The sequence below is a fragment of the Chrysemys picta genome, chromosome 25, assembly GCF_011386835.1.
Source record: "Chrysemys picta bellii isolate R12L10 chromosome 25, ASM1138683v2, whole genome shotgun sequence".
Classification (NCBI taxonomy): Eukaryota; Metazoa; Chordata; order Testudines; family Emydidae; genus Chrysemys; species Chrysemys picta.
The window spans coordinates 7,584,299-7,611,890 of NC_088815.1; the positions used below are offsets into that span (position 1 = coordinate 7,584,299).

Here is a 27,592-nt window from a genome sequence, read left to right on the forward strand (position 1 = left end):
TCTAAGCCAGTATTACACAAACAATGAACCAAGTAAACCTGTATTTTGTATGCATACTGTATAGAAATCCTTTATATGCTCTGTGTATAACTTACTTACAAATGTCATTGCTATTAAAAAAAGTACCCCAGCCCTCAAGTGCAACACTACAAAGAAAGCAAGGTTCCTGCTTGTGTTTTACATTCATTTTCAGACAAAACACACTTTGGTTGAAAAATAAGTTACAGCATGGTTTTTACAATACAACAACAAGTGCCATGGTACTATTTAAATAATTTTAACTATAACTTTTGCTGAGATTCTATTTGCCCATATACAATGCACAACTGATTTTGAGATGACCATGGACATTAGAAAAAGTTCATCCAAAGAGAAACGAGAATGTTAGTGCAGCAGCACCAATAACTAGAGTCAGGAATGTATACAAATATTCAGTGATTGCAGGGCTACAACATTAAACCTGGTTTATTTCAGAGACCCATTTATTCCTTCATTTGGGAGTTGAAGCAGTGAACAGCACGCACACTTACACAGCAGAGGAAGAGAACTGGATGTTGAGACCTGCAGTGTTCCAAGGTTACTTTGAGAGAGGATTTGCTGATGTGGTTTCCCCATCAGTGTAGAAGTGGTCTATTTGGTCTTTATACATTTTTGCTACAACAGGCCTCTTCAGTTTCATCGTTGGACCTGCAAGAAGAGGGTAGTAGTAGTATTTTAAACTGTTATTTATCCTACTAACCAGGCCAATTCCAAAGTTTACTCTCTCGAAGCAAGGCTGCCTGCTGAGTCTAGAGGAAGGCACAAAGGGCAGTTGGGCATCCAACTTGGAAAGTCTCCCTTAGTTACTATGGTCTCTCATCTTGGAAGGAGGCAATCGCTTGACATCAACTTCATATGCAGGGTGGAAGGCACAAGAAAACTGCTGCCTGGGGCAGTCTGTACAGGTGGAAGGAAGCAGCAAGGCTGCCAGCCTCGGAGCTAGGGAGAGAAAGTGTAAGCCCTGGCATCCCACACCATCTGTGCTGTCCAGGGGCTGAAGTGACCTGAAATGCCTTGTCTTGGGCTCCAGCCTACCAGCCACCACAGTCATTTGTCAGGACAAGAATTGAAGAATCCTTGGTGAGAGGGCACCACAAAGGGGGAGGTGCATGACAGCTTGAGGCAGCTTACTGCAATCCTCAAGGAAAGAGTTGAGGCTCTGGCACATTCATTAAGAGAAGAGGGTTACAATAGTCCCTCATTATTGAGATTAACCAGGTCTCCCTCACATGGTGCAATTAAGCAGCCATGCAAATGGGCACCTGCTTGTGCCCCTCAGAGTAGTCTACCCTTTTGGACCTAATTATTTCTGGACCTGCTCCTACTTAACTCCAACAAGTGCAAATTATTTCCATGCCTTGGGGGAAGGCAGGAGAGGGGAGGAAGAGATGTTCACTTCGAAGCTTGGACATTAGTATCCAAATCTTTGATTTGGTTCAACTGCTGCAGATGTAGCAACTTGTTGCTACAACAGGATGCAGGTGGTTACCAGCGAGGCTTGCTTGAGTTGGAATGAAACATTCAATCCATCCCATGCTCCAAGACTAAAGTCACATCCCGTTCCACCCACAAGACAGACAGCATCTCCTCCCCTCACTCCGGTCAACCAGAAACCTCTGGTTACCACATCAGACTTGCAGAGTGCCAAAAGTGGCTACTGTCCAACCTACCCAGCTTATCGGCTCCTGCAGTTCACTTGCTTGAGTATCTAGCACCGTGGAGCACACACTGTACACTCAGAGCAGTTTAAGACCACCTGTAGTCTAACACATCACACAGGACGTTAGGGAAATGAGGAGAAGACGTGCCACCACCTAATTTGAAATCAGGAGTCCTGCATTTGTTTCAATATGCAGTAGCCCAGGTCACTTACCTAGCTCTCCACCAGCGACTGAGAAGTCCTTTTCTAGAAGGACCCACTTCTGGACTTTCTGTGCATTTGAGATTGCTCTCTCATTGACTAATGCAATTCCCTTCTGGATAGCAGCATCAACAGCTTTGTCTTTGCCACCTACAACGTCTGAGACTTTTGTAGCTTTGCTGCCTAATCTGAGACAGTATGCTATGGCTTCTGGAGTAAGGTCATCCTGTGGTTCCCCTGTTTCTTCATTTACATTGCACTGTAAGAGGAAGGACAGAACAACATTACTTCACTGGTTCAACAGTTAATATATTAACTACACCGTAGAAAAGAGTAAGTTCTTTTCTACAGTATCATTGTTATTTAACCCAGCAAAGTTATTACCTTGGCTGATCCTAAGCAGACAGCCAGAATCACATCACCTTGGTGCAATAGTTTACCAATTCACTGAAGCCTGGTAGTTGAAGGAGATTATGTTCATGTTAAACCCCTCAGATCTCAGCACGCTGAGAAAAAAGTTTGTTCAGCACTTGGGCTGCTCTAGAAGTAGGTAGAGAATTTCCAGGACTATTTTGTTATAGCTATAGTTGTGGTTAGTGCTTCCCTCCCTCCCCCCCAATTAATTATTGGGGGCATTTCTAGAGTTAGAGAAAGAAACGCATTGAATCTGGGAGAGGTAAGCAGCACTGAAGTACTGACAGACAATGGAGCACAAGCTTCCTATACTGATTTGTCAAGGTCTCTTAACAGCTCTGCACCCAACAGCTCTTATTATGGAGAGTGGGAACTGGCCTCCAGAAATCTAGAGCTCCATCTTCCTTGGCAAAAACAGGTATTTTGCAGGTTGTTGAGCTTGTCATTACCAACCTGGGAAACTTTTAAAGCAAATCAGATTTAAACAAAGAAGCTACAGCTTGTTACTGGTATGGTGGGAGAGGTTTGGGAGGAAATAGAAGTGAGAACCACATTTTTCCTCTTGCTTCTTACTGCTTCCATGTCCTCAACTTCAACTCCCTTCTATTTTGCTGAATATGTATATTCAGAGGGAGGAATTGCACCGCTTCATAACCAAACGATAGCCATAGAATCTAAACATGAAGTCAAGAGTTGCTCCCATGTACTTCTTTATAGTCAGGTCCTTGTAATTTAAGGTTACAGCAGGACATGCGGTTTGGTGTTGCTTAGATTCGGTAGAAGATTAGGTTTGCTTATTTGCAGGTATTGGATACAAATTTCAAATCTTTCATTTGACCATGACAAGCCCTCTTAACTCTTCTACTTCCAGAATACAGCCATTCTGGCTAAGGTGATAGCTCATCTTATTTTCTGGCTACATATCAGGAGATAATGGAAAGAACCATACCTTCAGAGTTAGAAGCATAGCAAGGAATTTTGCTTTGTCTCCAACTAACATAGCATTACTAATTATAGGAACAGCCTCCTTTACAGCATCTTCAATTGGAACGGGAGGGATATTCTCCCCTCCAGCAGTAATGATGAGCTCTAGAAGACAGTTAGGCATAACTATGAAAATGTGATCGTTCACTGCAGTTCCAGTTGTGCTTTTTGTGATGTGTAGGTTTCAGAGAAATTGATGGGCAAAGATTACAGCACCTGCACACGTTAGCCAATTTCTGTCTTGTAGCCACAAATGATATAAATGTGTCCCTAAAAGTCAATTTAATAAAGACATACATGGTTTACTGTGCTAGTAAAATATACACGTGAATAACTGCTGTAGAGGGGAGTTTTTCCCCATGCACTGGAGAACCTAGGACTCTGCAGAATTTAGGTACAGTTTATGACTTAGTACATGGGGCCTTGAATATCAAGTTAGTTCTATGAACCTTTTAACAGCTTAGTACTGCAAGATTCCCTGGGACAACAGTCATCCTGACTTGGGAAGATTCTCCCCATCCTAGTTGGATCTGCACATTAGGAAAGCCCGGAGAGGAACCAGCACCCCCCTCCCCCCCAAGAGCAAAGAGACTAGCTGTTCCTTTGCATGCAAAGAACAAAAAGGTCTTCAGCCCCATCCACCATTAATTGTTCTCTTCCCCATCCCCTCCCTTGGCCTGATTTGTGCTCAGGACCTGAGCAGAATCCACCATCTGAGATTATGGAGTTTGGGCTCTTGCTGTAGGGGTCATTTGGAGCCATGAAGCTGTTGGTATCTGACTGTTCACCACCCTTTCCCTTGAATAAAGGGTCTTGGGCCATACTTCTACACCCCAGGGAGGGAGGGACGCTATTTAACCCAGTCCTTACCAGAACTCTAGTGCTGGTAGCCAGGCATCAGCACTGGAGGGGGACCCAGAGGCAGATTCTTCCCTGTCTATGCCAATGCAGAAGGGTGCCTATTCAGTACCCAAGAGACTCAAGACCATCCATGCGTATTTGGATAGGGGTAGATAGCTCCAGGGCACTTCAGACTGATGCTGAGAGACATGAGGGGGACATTTCTACAGTGGCTCAGAACTAGGCAGTTTCAGACCCTTTGGGAAAAGGGCAGAGGGCCTACAGGGGACACGGCTAGTTCTTCCCTGACAGTAGCATGTAGGGGTACAGATAGCACATGCCCAGCTAGTATGGGTATAAATAGCTGTATGGAGGAGGCAAAAAGTTTAGATGGGGGAGTACGTACACACCCAAACCCTAGGAGAGAGACCCTATATGGCCAACCAGTGCCTTCCACATCTACACTATTTTTAGCATTATAAATGTTCTGCTGCCAGAGAGTTTCCCTCCCACCCCCCATGAGGAAAATGCTAATCCTTTACCCCACTGCCTCCCGACTGACCCAAGTATGCTTGTGCTACTGAGAGCACAAAGGTGGAAGGATCAACTATTTCTCTCTGAAGAGGACACACTAGATAAATAGATCACTGATCTGCTTTTGTATCTGTCCTATAGTAACCTGATTTAAGTAGGTGTCCTTTATAGCAAGGAGTTGTATATACAGGCCACTCCCAAGAACTGCTTCACTGGATATAAAATTTTATATCCAAATAGCTGGCTCATCTGACGGTGAAGGCGGATGATGCGGTAAGAGCTAATGCTACCATAGCCTGTTGAAATTAGAAAAGTGACTTTGCCAAGCTAGATTCCCTCAAGTCAGACTATAGCTAGCAAGAGTCGGCTTTAGACAACTATCATGTTGCAGAGCAGGCCACTGGCTCTTTAACCCCCACCCTTTGAAGTCTTGACTTCTGCAATGTGGTCTCTAGCTTTGCAGCATTTTTACACCACATTTAGAATACTCTACCACTGTTAGCATATCACCTAGATGCCATGCTAGGTCATAAGTACCTCAGGAGGAGTTATGCCAAGCCATGATAGAGGCCTGCTTAGCTTGCAAGATTTAAAAGTTCATAGCACAGGATGAGGTATTACCTTTAATTCTTCCAGTGATGTAAAGGAATCCATTTCTGTCATGCTTGCCAAGATCACCTGAATGTAGCCAGCCTTCTTCATGAATTGCCTCTTTGGTTTTATCTTCCATGTTCAAATAGCCCATAAAGATGTGTCTTCCTGAGAAGCAGATCTCTCCACTGCCATCGCTGTCTGGCTTGTAAATCATTGTCCGGCAGCCTGTAATCTCTTTTCCGCAGCTAAAAGAGGGACATATTCTCCTTAAGATTCAGTATGCTAAAAAGCTATGAATTGTTAGATTCCTATCAGTACCATTTTTAAATTTAAGCATTTGCACAAAGTCATGAGACATTCTGGTTGTGGTATCATGTCTCTTTCAGCAAGGAATTCATTTGTTTATAAGCTGCCTGTCAGTGTAGTGTAACAAGACCTAAAAACGGATCTGATATTAACCAGAGAGATTAGTACCTACTAGACTATGGGTGGCCAAACTTTCGACACTACGAGCCGCATACAATAATCTTCAGAAGTTCGAGAGCTGGGTGCATCTGCCAGGGCTTGGGGCTTCACCCCCATGGGAGGTGCCTGCCAGAGTTCAAGGCTTCAGCAAGTTTGGCCACCCACGTACTAGACATTTAGGCCAGGTTTACACTAGGAAATGAAGTCACTATAACTATGTTGCTCAGGAATATGAAAAAAAAAAAAAAAATCCAGATCTCCTGAGCGACTCAGTTAAACAGACCTAGCCCCCAGTGTAGACAGCACTAGGTTGACAGGAGAATTCTCCCGTTGACCTAGCTACCGCCTCTCAGGGAGGTGGACTACTACACTGATGGAAAAAGCCCTCCTATTGGCACAGCTAGCCTCTTCACTGAAGTGCCACTGCAGCGTTTTAAGCATAGATCTGCCTTTGGTGTTTTCGAAATACTCTTCTAGAATCCCTGAGGTTTAGAAAATTTGTAATAAAATAGCTTAATTGAATTCCAAACACTAAATACCCTGGCTTGTGATTTCAAAGATGGTAATATATTCACATTGATCTTCCCTAAGTTACTGGATATATTAAACTGTACCATGAAAAATGATTGTGTGCCAGAGTAGAAGTCATGAGAAACAAATGACAATTCCTCTTTTATTAGCAGAGAAGAGTCCCGTGGCACCTTATAGACTAACAGCCGTATAGTAGCATGAGCTTTCGTGGGTGAATACTCACTTCTTCGGATGCATGTAGTGGGAATTTCCAGGGAATTGCCCCTGGAAATTCCCACTACATGCATCCGAAGAAGTGAGTATTCACCCAGGAAAGCTCATGCTACAATACGGCTGTTAGTCTATAAGGTGCCACAGGACTCTTTGCTGCTTTTACAAATCCAGACTAACACGGCTACCCCTTTGATACTTGACACCTCTTATTAGTTTCTCTCTATCCCTCCATTTCTCAGTTGTGCCTCCTAGAGAGCCTGGATGATTTAGGCTTTAAAACAGAGCTCCTGTTCTATAGGCCACTGGCAAGTTCCACCTTTCCCGTACCTCAGCCTCACAGTTGAGAAGAGCTCGCTGCCAAGCCCCTCTTACTGGTGGCTAGCTGATGCTGGTACAGGCTGAAGGAGGGGAGCTGCCTGTCTCAGCGAAGGGCAGCACTGATCCAAGTTGTATGAGAGTTTCTGGTATGAGAGAAATACTAATTAAGTTGTTCTTTATGCAAGAGTCAGCATCTAGTTCTCCTCCACAATGAGGAATACATACCTAGTGATTCTGAACGCGTCTGGAAGAGAGATTGTGTGAGGTCCAGAGCTCTCACTCATGCCATACAACTCATACACAGGAATGTCAAGACTCAGGAAAAACTCCAGAGTCTCTCTAGTAATTGGGGCAGCCCCAGTGTAGCATTTTGTGCATCGATCCAGTCCAAGACCCTTCCGAACTTTTTTATACACCAACTGCCTGGCTAGACGGAAGTTCATTGGGAGTTCAGAAGCCCTTTAAGAGAAGAATTGAAAGAGGCTCAGGTTAGTCTATCTTGTCATCCCAGACAGCCAAGCTTTACTTAGTTTCAGAAGAAGAGGCTCTTAACTTTTTACTACAGACCATACATTAAAGACAATCCTGCATATTACATTTGCCAGCATCCCATCAGATTAGGGCATAATATGTTATTAGGATCTACAGACTGCATTTAAATTGCTTTTAAAAAAAATTTACCCGTTCATCCGTTTCAGGTTAGTTTGTAATCCTACTTCCTTAGCCCATGCTGCCACTTTTCTTCTGAGAGCAGATGATTTTGCACCCACAGATTTCATTTTTTCTTGTATTTTCTCCCAGACACGTGGCACTCCCATAAAAGCTGTTGGTCTCACCTCCCGTAAGGTGTCTATCAAGCTGCCCTAAGTGAAGTAGAATTTTAACGTTTAAAACCACTTTTGTTCAGAAGAGGTTTTGTTTCTAGTTGACACCTAGATTTCCTTCCAAAAGCCACCGATGATGGACTGAGTCAACACGGATTACTAATGAGTAGAGTACTCCATTCCTACAATACACTCCCATCTTCAAGGGGCACAAACCCAGAATCAGCACCCATTTCAACTTTCAGGAATCCAACTCACAATATGCCATAGTGCCACTACACTGTGGACTCCAGATTAGTGTCAAAAGCTAGGTGCCCCCAGAAACCAGCCTCTTGTGCTCAGCAATTAGTCTAGCCCTGGAACATTCATACTAGCCACCTTGCCTTTTTGTATGGGTAGCAGCGTGGAGAGGAGTTTGCTTTCTGAGTGCTAGTCACAAACTCTGGTTTTCAAAGGCCAGGGCATGTTAATGCCCCTTGCTTTGACTCCAGATGCACATGTGCCAACTATGCATCAAGGGCAAAAAACCTGGCCCTTCACATGACCGGGTAGAGATTTTCTCCTGGGGAGATTTTGGAGTATGGCCAGTAAACCCACTGCACTACCCCTCTATTAGAAAGGGAAGTTGCAGAATATATAGTGTCTGAAATGACATTCAAGGACCCAATATATTCATATAGATTCAGAGTCATGGTCACCTTATCCATCTTTGTACAATACAGAGCAGAAAGGTGAATAGATGTCAGAGTTACTTGCTAGTGTGTCAAGTTTAAGGGTCTGTTTTAGGTTACAAAAACAGTGTTATTTACTATTACTTGGATAAGCGTAATCTGAGTTTCTCAGGATTTTGTCAGCTTTGTTCATAGCCAACCTAGGTTTCCTCTTGTGACACAACTGCTAAAAAAAACCACTGAGATACACAGCCCTGTTACTGTCTATAAGCATCTAGATTAAGTAGCATGGTCTTTACCTTCAGTGCATCTGGTTGAGCAAAGAAAACTTGTGCACCAAATGTTATTGGCAGCCAAATATCAATCATTTGAGCAGCAATATGACTGAGGGGAAGGTAGCTGATCACCAGCTCCTGTTGTTCGGTAGCTTCGGTCAGTTGTACGTAGCGCCCTGCTGATAGCGAAGTCCAAGTTATCTGAAAACAGAAGCACCTCATGGTTACCATTCACACTAGTGGTTCTGAACAAGTTTGCAAGGCACAACACAGATGTTATTTAATGTTGTGAACTGCAGAGTATCTAAACAAGTATGCTTTGTGTGTTTTAAATCCACTAAACATTTCACTTTGGGAGTTTCTCCCTTTTCTTGGTCTCTTTGGCTAGTTTGATTAAGTTAAAACACAAGTTTCAATCAATTTGGGGGGGAAATCAGAACGAGCCCTATCAGTTAAGGTTAAGCGGATAACAATTAGATTACTAGATTCCAAGGCCAGAAATGACCACTGATCATCTAATCTACCTTCTGTAGAACACAAGCCATAGAATTCCCAAAATAATTCCTTTTGAACTACAAATATTTTTCTAAAAGATCTGATCTTAATTTACTAGTTGTCATTGATTAAGAATCTACTATGACTCTTGGTAAATTGTTTCAGTGGTTAATTGCCCTCTTAAAAATTTACACCTTATTTCCAGTCTGAATGTCTCTAGCTTCAGTTTCCAGACACTGGATCTTATACTTTTGTCTGCTAGATTGAAGAGACAATAATCAAATGTGTTCCCCATAGGTACTTGTAGGCTGACCAAGTCACCCCTTAACCTTCTCTGTGAGGCTAACTAGACAGTGCTCCTTGGGTGGGATTCATGAAGGGACTCAGCTGTTGCAATGCTGAGCATCATGGCACCTAACTTTTAGGCATCTAGAAACCCACAGGAAACACAGATATCCACAATGCCAAGTTAGGCTTCCTCTGTAACAAATGGGGAGAGATAGGCACCTAAGGCTTGGTCTACACTAAACCCCCAAATCGAACTAAGGTACGCAACTTCAGCTACGTGAATAACGTAGCTGAAGTCGACGTACCTTAGTTCGAACTTACCGCCGTCCAGACCCGGCAGGCAGGCTCCCCCGTCGACTCCGCGTACTCCTCGCGGCGAGCAGGATTACTGGAGTCGACGGGGAGCACTTCTGAGTTCGATTTATCGCGTCCAGACTAGACGCGATAAATCGAACCCAGAAGTTCGATTGCCTGCCGCCGAACCAGCGCGGTAAGTATAGACAAGCCCTTAGAATGCAATTCACAAAAGCCATGTTAGGCGGGAAGCCCACTAAGACAGCCAGTGGGAGATGCTCACCAGAGGGGTGTGTCCTAACCCTGCCCCTCTGCGATAGGTACCTATCTCTGCTTAGCAACTCATGAATGGGAATCAGCCATCTGGAGTCAGGCAGCTTAGGCACCGAAGTCACTTCTCACGAGAAGGCGTTAGACTCTGCCCCACTCTACACAAAGTGGCTGGAGGGGGTGATGCCCACCTTACAAACAGTTTCTAGCTCAGAGGTTAGAGCATGCCCCTGGGAAATAGGAGCTCCAGGTTCAATTCCCCCTCTTTGGCAGAGGAGGAGAAGGGAGCAGGTGGAGAGGGGTGTCCCTCTCAGGAGCGTGCTCTAGCCACTGAGGTCTGGGATATTTTGATGTGGGGCTCCCTCCGTTTCTCCTGAGGAAGCTGTTCCACTGTGTGTAAATAATGAATGACGGGACCCAGGAGGTGAGTGCCCTAAACGCTGGGCTACACAGTCAGTCATTCCCACTCTTGTCCAGCGACTGCCCCACATCAGAATGTCCTATAGCTCAGTGGTAGAGCCCACCTCAGCGGTGGGAATTGCACCTGGGTCTCCCATAATCCAGGTGAGTGCTCTAGCTATTGGGGCACAAAGCTAAAGTGGGCACCACCACTATCCCTTCCTCCAGCCAGATTTTGAATAAGAGCTGCTCCAGTGGGCTTGCTTGGAGGCCACCTATGAGATCAGGCTCTGCATGCGGCTATAGTGGCTGAAAGCCAGTCTTTCCTTGATTCGAGAGTCACTGTCTAGGCCGGGCTTTGGCGGGAGATAGGCATCTGGATGCCTAGATGGAGGCAGCAGTGGACATGTCCAGAGCATGAAACAGACGCTGAGGGAACTTTTACCCTGAACAAGCTTAGGCACCAAGTGAGTTTCAGTGCCTACAGAATTCAGCAGGAGTTGTATGGATCACAGTGGAGCCGAAACTGGGACTTAGGCACTTGAGTAGTTTTGTGGATCCCACACCTTGAGTCTATCCCTTCCCTATTTTTGAATTGTGGAAACAGTAGTCCAGCCATGGTCACAGTAGTGACCAATTTAAAAATGTAAAAACCCCTCTAGTCTTACTCAAGAATCTCCTATTTATGCATCCAAGGATCAGTGTCACACTGGGAGTTCATGTTCAGCTGATTATCCCAGGAAGCAATGACTCAGATTTGGGGGTCATGGTGACTAGAGTCCCCCATCTGGTGTTATGGTCTACTTCTGTAGTTCCTAGATGTAGGCTTCAAGTAAATGTTCAGCCCCCTGCTACTGGAAGGGCAGCAGTAGGTCTCCCCCCTTCTCAGGGGTGACTGAAGGCATGTGCCATTTATACTCTGAGGAAGCGGAGAAGAAATGTCACTTATGGGCAGGTATTTCCATCATTGCTCACAGCAGGGCAGTCTTGCACCTTCTGACAGGCTATTGACTAGATGGAGCACTGGTCTGGAAATTCTCATGTTCCCTGTTGGGTCTGCTCAGGCACTAGGAAGGCATCCTGGGTCCAGTACCCAAATCTCTTGATCAAAACGAATTCAGTAAAGACACTGTGTACGCAGAAGCTACTTACAAAGAGAAAGTGAAGATTAGACCTGCCACGGCATCTCAGTCACTTTCTCCTCAATTGCCTTAGTCTCTGTGGCCAATACTACTCTGCTTTCAATCTACAGTCCCTGTCTGGGAGATTGCTCCAGTCCCAGACTTTGTACACTTAGAGCTTAAGAAGGGTTTCAAAAAGCAAACTGTATGAACTTGCATCCACAGAAGACAGTCATGACCATTGGACAGGTTTGGTTTGTGCTTTTGGAGTGAGGCTAAAGCCTCGGTTTTCGTCTCACACACATTAGGTGTGGCCCTTCAGTCCAAGGACTGCGCTTTTCAGAGGCTCTCTTGGTATCTTAACAGATTCACCAGCTGAACAAAGAGCATAATCTCAAAACAGATTCATGAGATGCTCCTAATTTGACATTTTTGCTGGCTGACTAGTCTCAAACTACATAAGGTGTGTAAAACAGCATTAGTAATACTAGGGAAACAAGTTATCCCAAACTACTTGAGTCACCTCTATGCGGAGGCCACCATGGAGAGGAGTGTCTAGGTTAGTGGTGGCTCTGCCAGCCCATTTGATGGAAGGTGAGGGTTCTAGTCTTATTTCATTAAATAGCTCCCCCCCTATGAATGCTGGCCAAGGTTAAGCTTTGTAAAATGGAGATCCTGATCATTAGATCTCAATGCAATTTACAAAGAAGAGACATAAGAGCTAACCATTATAGCAGTAACGAACAGTAGGGCCCAAGTCTACAAGAAACCCAGCAACAGTTTCAGTGTCCTGATCTGGGTCATGGAAGAGTACTGCCCTTGTTGAAGTTAGTCTGTCACTAATGTGACAAATGGTTCTCTGTATTTGGAGGACAAAATATGTCTAATAATTCTTTTCCTAGAGATCTATTCTGACCAAGCCATGGGTGCTCTGGACATACACTTGTGGGACATGACAACGTAGGCAAGATTTGCCTTACTTCTGGTCAGAGTGAATGAATTTTGACAAATCTTGCTTTAAATAAAAATAAATAAATAAATAAATAAGGTCTTGAAAAGAGAAACCGTTCCAAAGTTAATTTGTGTTCATTTCAATTATGTCCTAGTGTTAAAATATTTGGCCATTCTTCCAAACTCAACACTATTTAAAATAGTGCATCCCAGAGAAATCTGAAAGCCAAAAGCAGTTTTCTTTTTTACTTGTAGGCAAGAATACTTACATTATCATGACTGAGCATAACGCCCTTTGGCTGTCCAGTTGTTCCTGAGGTATAGATCAGTGTACAGCATTGGTTAGGCTTCTGGGACTCAATGATCTTATCAAGCTGGGAATCTGGAACATCACTGCCAAGGCTCATAAATTCACTCCACTGCATTCAAAAGTAAAGAGCTTGGTCAGGCTTTACACCTTCTTTCACATATGCAACTAAGCTGTCTGGAAGGGCTGGGGTGGGTGGAGGTATTTAAATTGGTGAAGACCACGATTGTTTTTCCAGTGAGATTTCACAGGTTTACACATCTAATTATATCTTCACTTAGTCCATGGAGGTCTTTCCATCAAGAATTCACTTCAATTACAATACAGTGTATTAAGAGGTGGATATGGGTGTGTGGGTGTGAGGAATATGGAGGGGGTGGCCCTAGCGCTGTGATTTTGTTCTACTGACACATGGAGAAGGAAGACATGTTTTGTGGGTGTAGTTTTAAGGGAGCTTCCTGGGCTGGTAGTGATGTTTTCATTGAGTCTTGCTTGTGTCTTGTCTAAGGGCTTATTTAAAAATAGGACTGGGAACACTTCCAGAAAAGCCATTTTTGTGCTTTATTGGAAATGGTGACCCTCCAGGAGAGTTTGAGAGATAAGGACCTACTTCTCCATGGCTTTTGTGTAGTCATTACATCCACGCTACACAGCTGTGAAGTTACCACTTGTGTGAGTGGAGAATTCTTATCTTGTAGTATTCCCCCCACCTCCATCCACTGTGTACAAGTGTAAGCAATTTATGAAAGAACATAATAGAAGATCAAGAACTCTTTCCCCACCCCAAACTGTTCCCTGATTAACAAAGTAGGGCCCCTCCACAGGTGAGCCATGCCTGAGAGATGGCAATGGGACAGTTTGTCAGTATTACTCACTAAAGCTGCAGGTCAAGAGAGGTGTACTTGCAGCATCACCACAAATTGTAGCTAGTTATTCAGAGGTGTTTGTAATATGCAAGCAACACCTCAAATGTTACATAAGTATCATTACTTACAGTGTAGAGATTTGGTCTTTTCTCCTTAAGCTCTCCATTGTACTGGATGATTGCTTTCAGAAGAGGGAGCTTGGGCTGAACCTGCAGTAAAGAGGAAGCAAGGTATCAGAGTAAACTAGTGTTTCTTGCGCCTTCCTTTTAGCTTGAGATATGCAACAGAACTTTCTGATGTAGTCTGAAGATAGCTTCCCCTACAACTGAAAACACCGCCACCTTTGGAGTGGAGAATATTAATGCTATTTAATGATAGTCTGAGAATCCTGTTGGATTCTCTGACTATTTGAACTGGAGGAACTTCAGGTAGTTAGAAAGTAATTATCCAGACTGAAGTTTTACAGGAACACCTTGATTTCCAGAAAGCATCATGGAATTTGTAGTGACGCTTTATTTTTGCTTGTGGTATTCCTTGATGATTTCAAGAGCCTTGACTAGGAGTGTAAACCGTGCGTTTATAACTTCAACTTTCCACCTGGAAAAGTGCTTTGGCTACCAGCCCCCACCCATCCACCTCTGATGGGCAAGAGCACAGGTTGGATTGTTTGATTTCAGTTTTAATGAGATTCCAGTCTTCATATTTAACATTGCAATCACCTTTTCACTCTAGTCCCAATTGGTCATCCCTGCCCACTCACAGGAAGGCTTGCAAGCATTAGTGAGTGTTTGTAATCCACCGTATCCCTTTAGAGTGCCACACACACACACACCAGTGTGGTTTGAAATCGCAGGGGGAAAGGGGCAGTTCTGCCATACTGTCAAGTCCCCTTCCATTCCCAGCCCAGAAACAGGCATCTCTTGGTTTGACACAATAAACGAACAGGAGAGGGAACACATCCTAGAGTAGAGCTAGGGATGTAATTTAAATACTTGCTTGACTATCTAACCCAGCCAAATGCTTTCCATATGCCACTGCCACCCCTAAACAACTCTATAAAAAGATACTTACTTCTAGGATTTTCTGCAGCTGTTTATGATTCTCCACAACCAGGATATTAGCGCCACAGTTCTCCGCTACATACTGGCAGGCTTCAGGAGAGTTTGTGGTGTAGATGCCAACAGCAAAACCACTATAAATAAATCAGAGTTTGAGGGTAACTAGTCAAGGATTTCAGTCTCAGAAGTTGGCCTCTCTACAGAAGAGCCTTCCCACCTGGAAAAGTGCTCCACGATGTAAAGACAGATTAATCTAAATTCCTTTTTTGTAATGAGGATACCTCCTGTGTGTTAAGTTCTAGAAACTGAGATTCCATTAATGAAGATTTATAACGTGTGTTTTTCAGGAGCCACAATATACTAAGAAGCAACAGAGGGTCCTGTGGCACCTTTGAGACTAACAGAAGTACTGGGAGCATAAGCTTTCGTGGGTAAGAACCTCACTTCTTCAGATGCAAGAATATACAATATACTAGATTGTCTTTACTAGGCCTGTAACGGAGCTGAGGTTCTGCAGTCGTCGTCCCCACCCCACCATGAAGTGTAATGAAACTTTCTTGCAGACTAGCGTATTATTGCTTCAGCTCAGCGTTCTGGAAGCACAACATCCTTTAATCCAGTGGATCTCAACCAGAGGTCATGAGCAGGTTTCAGGGAGTCCGCCAAGCATTAGACTCACTGGGACCCAGGGCAGAAAGCTGAAGCCCAACCGCATGGGGCTGAAGTCCGAGTCCCTGAGCCCCACCCTCCAGGGTGGAAGCCAAAGCCTGAGCATCTTGGCTTTGTGGGGCTCCCTGTGGTGGGGGGCCCCAGGCAGTTGCCCTGCTTGCTATCCCCTAACACTGGCCCTGGTTTTTATATGCAGAAAACCAGTTGTGGCACAGGTGGGCCATGTAGTTTTTAAACAGCATGTTGGGGGGGGAAGAGGGGACTCAGGAAGAAAAAGGTTGAGAACCCCTGCTCTAATCAAGCGATAGATAGATCCCTCTAGTCTGCCTTGTTCATTTGTTATTAGAAGTACTAGTGATTGTTAAAGAGGTATATCTAGAGTCTAAACAAATTTTTAGCCACAAATAAAGAGTAGAGCCTTTGACATCAATAATTGTTTCATCATGTTTTTAACATCTATTGGCATCTGAAAATGTAATAGTCTTTAAAGTGCCAGTGCAAACTAAATTGGTTTCTTACCCAGCAAGAATAGCTCCAATGTCAGCAATAAACCACTCTGCAGAATTAAATCCCAAAATGCCCACTCCATGGAACCGCTCCAATCCCAACTGTAAACAAAGATCAGATAGGATAGGATTTATTTCTCTTGGAAAATTAAATGCCTTAAAATGAGTTAAGCCATGTATACACTAGCGAGCTTACAGTGGCACAGCTGGACTGGTGCAGCTGTAAGATGACTTGTGTAGCTGCTCTATGCAGACAGGAGAAAGCTCTCCTGTTGACATAAAACCACCTCAACAAGCAGTGGTAGCTATGTTGGTGGGAGAAACTTTCCCACTGACATAGCCCTGTGCACACCACCACTTTTGCCAGTGAAATAAACGTAGGTTGCTTGAGTGTTTTTTCTGAGCGACAGTTTTTCCAACATAAAGTGGTAGTATAGGCCTTAGTTTGTTGAACATCTTGCCATATACTTTGAGCATAAACATCAAGAAAAACCCCACCCAGCATACAAAAGGATTTGCATTAAAGAAATTCCCTTAAGGATTAGCACAGAACCAGGGACAGTGCTACCATTTAGGCAAACTAGGCAGTTGCCTAGGGCGCCAAGATTTGGGGGCGCCAAAAAGCGGTGCCCCCAATTTAAAAATAAAAAATAAAAATAAAAAACACACAGCGTTCCTACGCCCCCTCCCCGAGTGCTTGGTCGCCGCTCCACTTCTCCCACCTCCCTGGCACCACAAGCCCAGGAGGGGAGGAGAATTAGAGCAGGGGGGCGTGCTCAGGCAGGAGGCAGAGCAGAGGTGAGCTGGGGTGGGGAGCTGCTGCACGGCTCCCCGGGGGAGGAAGCTGCCGCTGCAGGGCTCGGGGGCGGGGGGTATGCAAGGTGGAAGTTTTGCCTAGGGCGCAAAACTTCCTTGCACCAGCCCTGCACAGAACCAACATACAAGTTGTTAAAATTTAGTCTCAAGACATTGCTCTGTTTTGTTCAAAGTGCAAATGCAGACTCCCAGCAAATGCAATAAGACCATTTCATTGGCATGAAGTAATACATTATAGTTTAAGACGAGATCAGGAATCTAAACTCATGAGCTTAATCTAGACAGATATCAGCTCCCTCTGTGGACTTAGGCAAAATTTAAAAATGGCAGAAAGAGAAAGTTAGTAGGAGACAGTTGTATTTAGTACCTTTCATAGTTACTTTGAAGGTTAGGTTAGTCACATTTTAATTTTAAATGCGACTTATCAGTAATATCAAGGGCATCCATCCTGACTCCATTGAAGCCCAGGGCTGGTTTGCTATGGACTTCAATTGGACCAGGATTTCACATCAGATCCTCCTGGTTCTGCTGCAGGAACTCCTACTACACAATTGAAAGGGCAGGAGTCTGGGATTTCAGAGCTTCTTTAAGTTAGAGCAATAGACTAACAGAAAGCACATGTGATTTTTAGTTTGACAAATCCTCTCTAGTCATGAGTGAAACCTGGACAAGAGGTCCAATATATTCAGCCATAGAGTTCCTGCAAGAGGGTGGCACACAAGACTTTCTAGGCTAGTGAAAAGCCAAGCAGAAAGTTTTGAAGCAACTTTTCACTCTTATTCAAAGGTCACTTTTTCCAGTTTGGCCATTTCCTTAGTTTTGAGATATTTTAATAAACAGACCGAACATTTCATGGACAGTAGGAGACACTCGCGTATAGTAATAGCATTGTCAAGCAGCAGCCCCTGCCAGTTGCTGAGAAGTCTAAGAATAGCCTGACCTCTTGGAACCAGACTTGAAAGATTTTTCTGGAGAGTATAATCACATCCTTGGATCTCATTAGTTATTGCAGCAGAGAGTATACAAATAGAACGAGGCTTGGCTGGTAAGTTTGAGAGTTCTGTAAGGTTGTCTTGAATTTTTCAATATGGGCGGGGAGGGAAATTAAACATTTAAATAATAAATGTGTCCAGAATTAACCCACATTTTTAGAGTTAAGTTACACAACAGAATAAGCCAGGTTTAGAGTCTAAGTTTAAATTCCTTTGAGGAATGTTATGTATATCCAAGATGAGGAAAAAACCCCAACTCACAAGCCTCCTGAAGAGTCATCCTCTGGCATGAGCACATGAGAAGTTTCAGACAGAACAATTCAGTTAGCAAATGTATCTCATTAAGACTCCATGATACTGAGCCACAGTTTCCACTGTGCCCAACCCCTCTTCCTGTAAAATTAGGGCATACTTAGAAAATGTTTAAGTTTCAGTGACTGAATATGGACATTAGTGCAATCAGAGTGACAGTGGATGGGTGAATAAAAGTTCTACAAGACATACCTTTATAAAGCTTTTTGCTGCCTTCCGACATTCCTCATAGTATTGCTTATAAGTTTGCTTTATCCACTGGTCACCCTTCTTTGATGCAAGGGCAAAATAGTCACCATATTTTTTAACAGCTTCCTGTAATAGTTCAGGAACAGTCTTTGGTGTTTCACTACCAATACCCTGTTGCTCTAGCCTTAGTTTAACTTCTCCATCCCGTCGTGTTGTCCATAGGCCTGAGGCAGGGGATGAAGCTAGTATTTAAAATAAATAAGGTGTTAGTGTAATGCCTTGCATTTAGATTTTTTCCTTCTGCCACTATGAAATAAGTGATGTCAAATCTGAGAGATTGTACCCAAGATGTAATGTGAATTGTCACTTTGGGCAAGTTGGCAGGTAGGTCAGATTCTATTTTGAGACTGGAGTTTTGCTGAAACCTGAACTATATTCAAACTGTGCAAAAGAACAAAAAAAAAAAAAAAAAAAAAAAAAAAAAAAAGGGGGAACCTGAAACCTCTCCCTCCCACTACTACTACCACCACCACGTGCCCTCTAACAAGGAGGGTGCTATTCTGCCAGAAGATGCTTATACAGGACCAGCTGGTACCCTTCTGTGGAGGCCAAACTCATTCAGTGCCTCTGCCCCAAGGGGCTTATCCACTGGCACACAGCATAGTGTAACATTTACCCCTCCCTGAGGGCCACCACCACTGCAACCCAAGCTAAATTCAGCATGGTTTCTCAGGAGACAATTCTGCAGGTTAAGTTTCTTTGTTTTATAGCATACAATTTTGGAAGGCAACAATTTAAAGAAGTTTAGAGCAACTTATTTGATTGTTATAATTATCTTTTGTTATAAACTGATTCCTTTTTGCTTACCTTTGGATCTAAACATATCTAGCTGAGATTCCTCAGTCTTGGTCTCTTCGGTTATTTCAGCGTTATGGTCCTCAACAGTTCTGCAAGCAATAGCAAGCACTAAGTATTGGATGTTATTTTAGTATGCTGACCTAAGTGTACAGCATATTTTCATCACAGTTCTCAGATATTTTCACAGTTTCATAATTTAGTTATGCTAATCCCTTGATGTCAGGAGGGGGATTTTCCTACTCTATTGTTGGTCCCCAATATTCTGGATTTGAGTCTGTTGTTCCTTTTACTGACAGTCTATATGGGGCTAACATAGCAAGACAGTCCCAGCCTCAAAAACTTTACAATCTAAATCCAAAGTGTTTTTGTTAACACAAGTTTGAACACAGAACTAGTTTGGACCTGAACATGAACTGATTACTTGCATTGCCAGGCAAGCTGAGCCTGAACTCAAGCTTGGCATGCACTGGCAGCTAGGAAGACTGGCACAACTGGGGGAAAACACACACAAGCCAAACAGCTTCCCAAGTTGTGGACTTAAAGCAGATGCCAGAAGTGGAGGAGTGCTCTTCTGCTCCTTCTAGGGAACGGGTCTTCCCTGCTCACTGCCACAGAGAGCCAATCCAGGACACTTGGCCCCAGCAGCTTTTCCTCCTTACCACTCAGATGAGCGGTCACCCAGCACTCTCTCAGGAAAGTCCCTAAGAGGCCCAGAAGGATTCAGCAGCCTGAAAGTCGGTCAATTTTCACAACTTCCAACACTGCTTTTGCACAAACTCTAGTACGCTTCGGCCACCAGTAGTCAACAAAAACCACCACATTACGCCAGATGCGTCAAAGGAAGGTGAAAGAAACCCCTTCTGGTCTGGTTAGTCCATTAAGGGAAGGTTTCCTAAACACTTATCAGTTAATGGGCGGCTTTTCTCTCAAAGCATGAAGGTTTATATCCCACAGGTCCATAAGATGGAATGCAAGAGATCCTCTGAGTCACATAAAAGTTAGTTTTGACTCCTACTAAGCCGTTTGCCTCAATAGTGTCTTGAGGTCTCTTCCTAGCCCACCATGCATCTCCAGACCCTTTTTTAGCCCATTACCCCCCTCACCCCACCTCCTCCAAAAAGCCATGGAAGTAGCTTTTCACAAGTCATACAATGTTTGATACCAGTGTTGTGTGGCTGAAATAGCCACCTAACTAGTGTTTCAACATTTTTATGGTCGACTTAATCCTAGACATAACTTTGAGGCAGTGATCAGAGCTCAAGTGAGTCATGCAAACTATATAGTTAAGGCTGTGAGTTGGTCATGACTTTCTGTGACCTCTGTAGCAGCTGGTGTGGCTGGCTCTGGGGCAGCCCAAGCTCAGGCAGCCCGTGGGGCATTTGCACCAGCTGCTGCTGGGGCAGTCTCAGGCCACTGCCCACCCCCCAGCAGCAGGAGGAGATTCGGTGTGGGAGGGGGTGAAGGCTCTGGGCAGCACTTACCTTGGGGGGGGGCGCTCCCCAGAAGTGGCAACATGTCCCTTCCTCCCTCAGCTCCTAGCAATGTGTGCTGCCTCCACCCACAGGCACTGCCCCTGCAACTCCCATTGACTGTAATTCCTGGCCAATGGGAGCTGTTGTGCTGGCAGTGCAGAGCTAGAAGCTATGGGAGGGACATGTTGCTGCTTCCGAGAAGCTGGGTAGGGAACCTGCCAGTCCCACTAACTCCCCCAACAGCACCCATGGTGCCCCCTCCCCCCAATATTTAGTTGGGGTATAGTACAAGTCATGGACAGGTCACAGGCCAAGTTCTCTCTAAGCTATGCAACAGCCTATTAAGTGCCATGCAGGTGCTTAGGGCTGCAGTGGGGAGAGATTCCTTCCCCCTAACCCCAGAGGGAAGTGGGGGGGGGAGAAGAGTCCTCTCCCCCTGCTGTAGCCCTGGGACAGCCTACACCCCAAGCTCCTCATTCTTGGCCCCATCCCGGAGTCTGAACCCTCAGCCGTGACCTGTCTGACTTTTACTAAAAATATAAGTGACTAAAAGGTTGCCTTAACTATAGTTATTTGAGTCATCAACATAATAGTTAAGGGATCATCCCATCATGGTGCTGGGCAACATCTCTCCTCCAGTTTTAATCTTGCTGGAAGACAACTTTTGTAGAAGATGGGGAGCAAGTGAACTCCACTGTACCCTCTTGGCTGCTGAGAGGAATGGAGAGATGTGGTATTCTTCCTCTCCAAGACAGGTTTATTCATCAGACCTTCGTTCTCTGCCTTCACTAGCCAGGTATGTTTGGCATAATGAAAAATCTGCCAGCAGTCACATACCTCACCTCCAGATAAGCTAACAGAACTCCGGCCTGGCCTTTGGGGACCCATGCACCACTCACCAGAATGAGATTCCTTGAGCTACAAGTGTAACTGTCCTGCTCTCCTAGTATTCAAATGGATGGTGCTTACCCCCCTGCACTCTACAACACGCCATTCATATAGTCCCCCTAACTCATTAGTCAGCCATGACTCCCAGATAATCTAAATAAAGGTTATTTTCCACCCCATAAGGACTGAATATTCCCTTCTACCTTGCCTTCCCAATTTGCCTTCCTGTTTCTCTAAAGTCCGTCACTCTTTGACATCACTGTGGGCTGATGGGCAGGTGAGCACTTCATGTCAGTACTGAACCTTCAGTCTTCTCCATGAAAACTCAGGTAGGGGGAAGAGTCCCACCTTTTGTTCTGTTAAGTAATGATCCACGGTTCGAGTGAGGGTATCCCTCAATGTCCACTTACTGAGAATTTTCTGAGCAAATGCCAGTCTTCTAGAACTCACTAGGTTCTTATGACATCACTGACTTCTGAATTCTAGGCTGTCCCTAGCCCTAGGTATCAACTTTGACCCTACAGGCAGGCAGGGTCACTAGGACACTAACTGTTGCTACAGAAATAGCAAATCTTAGCTAGATCATTGTGACATACAAGAGTCCTGGCACATGATTGACTGTAGATAGGTCTGTAGTTTTAGCTTGTAGTTCTGTTTTTTTTATTTTTTCCACCCTCATTTTATCATAGAATATCAGGGTTGGAAGGGACCTCTAGTCCAACCTGTTGCTCAAAGCAGGACTAATCCCCAACTAAATTCCCCAATAGTCCCTTCAAGGATTGAACTCAACCCTGGGTTTAGCAGGCCAATGCTCAAACCACTGAGCTATCCCTCCCCCTGTTGGCTTTGGTACAAGAGAATGTTGGTCCCAGGCATGTTTCTGTTCCTGATTCAGTCAGAATTCTTCTCCAGCAGCAGTTGGTTTGACAAGGACCTTATGCTATAATTATGCAGGAGCAAGTGTGAATGAAATATAATCTTCTGCTTAAATCAGCCTTAACTGAAGATAGCTTAATCTTTTGCCAGGCACTTCCCCATTGGCTAGGGCTCAATGCTATAAATCTTTGTTCCAGGCCATCTACGTTAGGGAGGTTTTTATGGGCCAGGGAGTCCTAGCAGACCATAGGTTCACCTGACCAGCTATATAGTTCTCTCCTCACCAAACACCACAGAAAAGCGACTGACAGGGAAGCCACAGGAGTGGACATGTGACCCTCCCTAGCAGTATGTTTCAGGGCAGCCGTCAGAGATGTAAATCACTGAGGGGCAGGGGACAGGACTGGGGAAGACCCGGCTGGTAGCTCTTACCCTGCGCCTGGCTCAGCTGCTAGTCCTGACTGGGCTGGGGAGGATGGTACTTCCTCTTCCCCTGCATGGCATCCAGGGCTGGGTCACACCCACCCCACGATTTCTCATCCAGCTGCAGGAAGCTCTGCAAACTTCCTGTTTCCTGCACCCATCATTCCTCAGCTGCAAGGGGAGGGATCCCTGTACAGGGAAATGCACCCCCCATCTGCCCCCCCCCCATGCATCCAGACCCTCATAACCAGACCCCCCTGCTGAGCCTCACCCCTCCCCCACACAATCCCCCCCTCCCCCAATAAGCTCCATTCTCCCGTACCTGGACCACCCAGTTGAGCCACCTTCACCTGGACCCCCTGCAGAGTCATCACCTTTGCACCCAGACCCCTGCCCCAACAAGCCCATGCACCCAAATCCCCCCACACCTGGATCCCCCACACAGAAGCCTCTCAACCCACACCTAGATCCCCCCCTGCCCCCACTCCACTAAGCCGGTCCACTCCTGGATCCTGCCTTGCTGAGTCTGCCTGCCCACACCTAGCACAGAGGGGCAGGGCCTGGGGTGTTTCTGGGGCAGGCCCGGTCCTTGTGCTGTGTCAGGGTTGGGTGCAGCCTCACCACTGAGTCTGTGTCCTCGGTGGGAGCGGCACAGTGATCTCCCACATCTGTGCAGCCAATCTTTACTTTTAGTTTTCCCACAGGGTTTAAGAGATACATGGCTACACATTGCCTACTTTGACAAAGATCCCCCTGACTTCCCTCATATGAGGGACAAACAAGAAGTACTTTCCTACATTTGGAAATTTCTCTGCAGACAGCCAATATTCTGTTTACAGTATAGCAACATTCTGTAATATAGAAGTGCGAGGTATTAGACACAAATGGCCAATGCCTTTCTACAGACAAATTTAAATTCTGCTAGAGAGAGTTAATATTAAATTCATACTTTTTTATAAAAGTGAAGTTCAGTCTGCCTGTACAGAACGCTTTTTGAACATAAACCAAATGCATAGTGTATTTCAGAAGCTAGTCACTGCACTATGTAAAGCAAGTTCTATTCTGCTCTTTTACTTCCTCACAGCATTAGATTTTGTAGTACAAACCCATGTTAATGTAGATTGTCATGGAAACTATCATAGTTGTTAATCAAATGGGAAATAATCCAAGTAGAATTTTTTTTAAAGAAACTGGACAAACCTGGATGGAGAGTTCACCATGACATCACTAAGAGACACCTCACACGGCACTGGAACATCCAAGTTAGAGGCCGAATCTGCCAATACAGTACCCATTTCCGATTCAGACAGCATGGTCTCTGCAAAAGATTAAAATGACAAAGTGATAGTTTAAAACAGCTTTAAGGAAACCAGTTCTCCTCAACATTGTGTTATCTGAACAAGCCAATTCAAACAACTGTCACTGAAGGCAGCAGTATTTGTATTTGCAAAGATAAAATAAGATTCTTTATCTGGTCCAGTAGTAGGATGGCACTATAGAATATATTCTATGAGATTTGTTAAGAGTTGTTAGATCCCCCCCCCCATTCATTTTTAAAAGAATAGTCTTTAGTTGAACTGCTTACAATTTTGAACATTTCATAAAAAGGTTCCCCCCATTTATATCTTACATCTGTTTAGCCAGAAATACTGAATTTAGATCTTAACCCCCCAAAACCCCAACCATCATCAGAGAGTTATGGTTTAGAGTCACACAGTGCACTGTCTGTGCCTTTGTCCAGTCCTTCTCCTCTGCAGTCTGTCCGCATGAGCACAGATGTGTAACATCCTTTATTTTTAAACTAGCGCCCACCAGGAAGAGCTATAGCATCTTATGTCATGTGTTCTCTGCATTGCAATTGGAAGTAGCCCATCACCCCACTTTTCTCCTTATATGGAAAGGCTGATCATGTGTTTGTTCCTCCTCCCCCCGCAACACCAGCACATGCAATTACTTTCTTAGAGGATGCTGGATAGTTTCCTTTTTCCTGCCTGGAACATGTCCACAACAGCTGTGATGTGGTCACAGCAACAGGGTTACTGTACTATAGGCAGTCAAGAGGGCACTTGCTTGCAAAGCATCTATTACATTTGAACACAAAGTGTCACAATTCATTTTTGTAATAATCACAGTTTATGAAACCCACTCAGGAAGAAGGCAGCTACTAGTCAGCATTAAGTGAATGTATCACTATTTTGCCTTAAAGGTTGAGTTTGTTCTTCATCTAAATTAACCTAATGCTAGAAGTGTCAGTTTTACTTGAGCTTTGCATTAGTCAGTACATAGACCTCAAACTCAGGATCATTGGGTTGGGCTTTATTTGCTTAGAAGAAAATCATTCTATAAAAAGGAAGGAAACACACATTCCTGTTAACTCCTTTAAGAGTCATAGTTCACCATACTATTTTTTTTATCATCATGTAAGACATTGCAATAACTTTAAAGTTGTCAATACAAGGCACTACTGATAGTAAACCCGTCTTCAAAATATATTGTATGGCTGCTTCACCATGGCCAATCTATAGTATGCTACTCTCATCCCAGCAGGAAATTCTTACAGGAGTTAAATGATAGGAGGGCAGTCAAGCCACGAGTGTGGGAGATAAAGTGTGACAATATGGGAATTCTCTGAAATATTTGTTATGAAGCTTGTGTGCCTCAGTTTCCCTCTGCATTTGCATTGTAAAAAAAGTTTAAGTCTCCTGCTAAAACAGCACAGGAAGCATGAAGGAGGAGTGTCACCTGGTGGTCTGAGTGGAAGAGCTAGGTCATTAAAGACTGGCTCAAACGGACCCCAAATCAAATCAGAACATCCAGCAAGACTGAGACACCTCAATGACTGAGCATAAACACCTAACAGCAGGAAGCCCCAGTAAGTGGAATTTGAGACAAACTGGAGAACAAGATGTCAGGTGACTTGAAGAAAGGGACTTTTTGGAGAGACTCAGGAGCCCAGACCTGGGGAACAAAAGAGGAAATGGGGCAGAGGGAGAGAAGAGAGAGAGCATGCATGCATGCCAGAGATTGAGTCCATCACAGCTTGGCTGGCTCATCACAGCACTGTTTGACCAAGGGAGGTCTATGACTTAACTTCTGCCTCTCTGTACTAGTCTAAGGATTACAGGATTGTCTATGCCAGGTGACTAACAAACAGTTATGTTGTTTTTGGAAAGGCTGCCTGTGTTACTGTAAACACCACACCCCCTCAGCACTGCACCCCAAAAGGGCACAATAAGCACCTCCTGCAGTAGTTTGGCTTGGCTGGATTTGCTGCAGGGAGCCATGGAAGAAGGCCCAGTCTTGAGTACTTAGTTCCACAGAGGCAGGAACATGTGGGTGCTTGGGGTCTGGCACACTAGACGGGGTCACTCCCAGGAGACTGGTTACTGGCTGGGCCTAGACCAGACCATGCGATTCCATAACATAAGAGGAAGAGCCTTGACACAAGCAGCATTATAAAGTCTTTGCTCCCTGTATGTTTTCACTGGGATGAATCTACTTTGCCAGCAATCATAAGTGTCTGGGGTTTCTAAGCCACACACCCCATCTGAGCACATGGAGTAAGTGAAATAAAGTTGGGCAAGGAGTTTTCATGGAAGAATCTGGCTGAAATATCCTGCGTTTACAATTCATTTAAGTGATAGGATGTTCTTTTGACCTCCAAATTATCAGAACAGGGACTGTTGATTACATTGTCCACCCTACTCATACATATGTAAATACACAAAAAACACAAACATTATCTCCCTACATGCCTTTTGAGGGTTATTTATTTTGCAGGATGTTTAACCCTTCCTAGCCATGAGTCACACCCCTAACAGGAGACTGGGGTGGAAGGGTGAAATTAGAGCTCCTGTATACAATTTAAGGACCTTCCAGCATGGATATGAGCTATGTTTATATTCAAGTATCGGGGGTAGCCGTGTTCGTCTGTATCCACAGAAACAATGAGGAGTCCGGTGGCACCTTCAAGGCTAACAGATTTATTTGGGCATAAGACTCCATGCATCTGAAGAAGGGGTTTTTTACCCACGAAGGCTTATACCCAAATAAATTTGTTAGTCTTGAAGGTGCCACCGGACTCCTCGTTGTTTTTGTGTTTATACTGAATTCTTTGTAAGGCTAAAATTATTGATGCATGCTTTGGCCCCAGTTAAAAACTTAGTCCATATTTTGTTAAACACTTTAGTGATTCCAGGGTTTTGGTCTGTGTGTTAAGTTAACAGCCATTAATGTTCTCCAGAGAGCACTTACTCTGCCATTCAGCCATGAAGGCTATGAGCTGTTGTACCTCAGTTTCCCTTTGTGCACAACAATTCAAACTTGTAGTGGTTTTTCTGCTGTGTACACTTTCAAGATTAGATACAGGCACCAACAGTGAAATATCAGTATCACCAAGCCTTTTAACATAGTGTGTCGTCATGTAATGAAACGGTATAACCATGAAGACTTTTACAACATAATGAGTTCTTATGTATTACTCTCAACATGTTCAAGGGTTTTTCAAAAAAACCCTGCACATTGTATGTTTTTAGTTTTTTGTATCAGCAACGAGTTAGTTACAATCATAAGCAATAACATCAGTTTTATCACAAGTGTACATTTACAATTATTTTTGTCATGCCAAGCCTTTGGTTTAGGCAATTCATTCTTTAGGACAGCTTGTTCAATATCCCTTTGAATCTTTGTAGCTTTTTTTGACCTCAGGGTCTTCCTTAACAAAGACTTGCAATTTAACCATTTCCTTGGTGTTTTGGTATTTTAGGGTTAACCTGTGGCTTTTATTTGCCAGGTTTAATCATTCTTGTCCCCCCTGTCCAGTAGGGGGGAAATCTGAACTCTTTGGCATAAGAGAATCCACTGGCTGGCTGGGTGTGTCCCTTTCGCTAACAACAGGAACAGGCAAGTCTTTCTCCCCCCAGTCAGTTAGGTAATTTGCATCACAGTTCACCAGTTTTCAGATCCTCAACCTTTACCAA

The 27,592-nt window shown here is 44.3% G+C and overlaps 1 protein-coding gene across 9 annotated transcripts in view; it reads right to left on the reverse strand.

Annotated features, from left to right (window-relative positions):
* Positions 1–24: 24 nt before the first annotated feature.
* Positions 25–27,592, reverse strand: part of ACSBG2 (acyl-CoA synthetase bubblegum family member 2) — a 38,653-nt gene continuing 11,085 nt past the window's right edge. For 4 of the 9 annotated variants that reach the window (XM_005281222.5, XM_065578190.1, XM_065578191.1 and 1 more), the window contains exons 2-15: positions 23,814–23,931; positions 18,964–19,043; positions 18,100–18,338; positions 15,801–15,889; positions 14,626–14,746; positions 13,683–13,763; positions 12,651–12,800; positions 8,588–8,764; positions 7,475–7,656; positions 7,019–7,252; positions 5,294–5,511; positions 3,264–3,403; positions 1,913–2,159; positions 25–687 (exon numbers count right to left, since the gene is read on the reverse strand). In XM_005281222.5, the coding sequence (XP_005281279.2) occupies positions 578–687; positions 1,913–2,159; positions 3,264–3,403; positions 5,294–5,511; positions 7,019–7,252; positions 7,475–7,656; positions 8,588–8,764; positions 12,651–12,800; positions 13,683–13,763; positions 14,626–14,746; positions 15,801–15,889; positions 18,100–18,338; positions 18,964–19,043; positions 23,814–23,931 (2,186 nt within the window). In that variant the 3' untranslated portion in view covers positions 25–577. Of the gene's footprint in view, positions 688–1,912; positions 2,160–3,263; positions 3,569–5,293; positions 5,512–7,018; positions 7,253–7,474; positions 7,657–8,587; positions 8,765–12,650; positions 12,801–13,682; positions 13,764–14,625; positions 14,747–15,800; positions 15,890–18,099; positions 18,339–18,963; positions 19,044–22,622; positions 22,815–23,813; positions 23,932–24,328; positions 26,611–27,592 lie in introns of those variants that run through there. The other 5 variants (XR_010594879.1, XR_010594880.1, XM_042841463.2 and 2 more) reach the window with 4 other exon arrangements.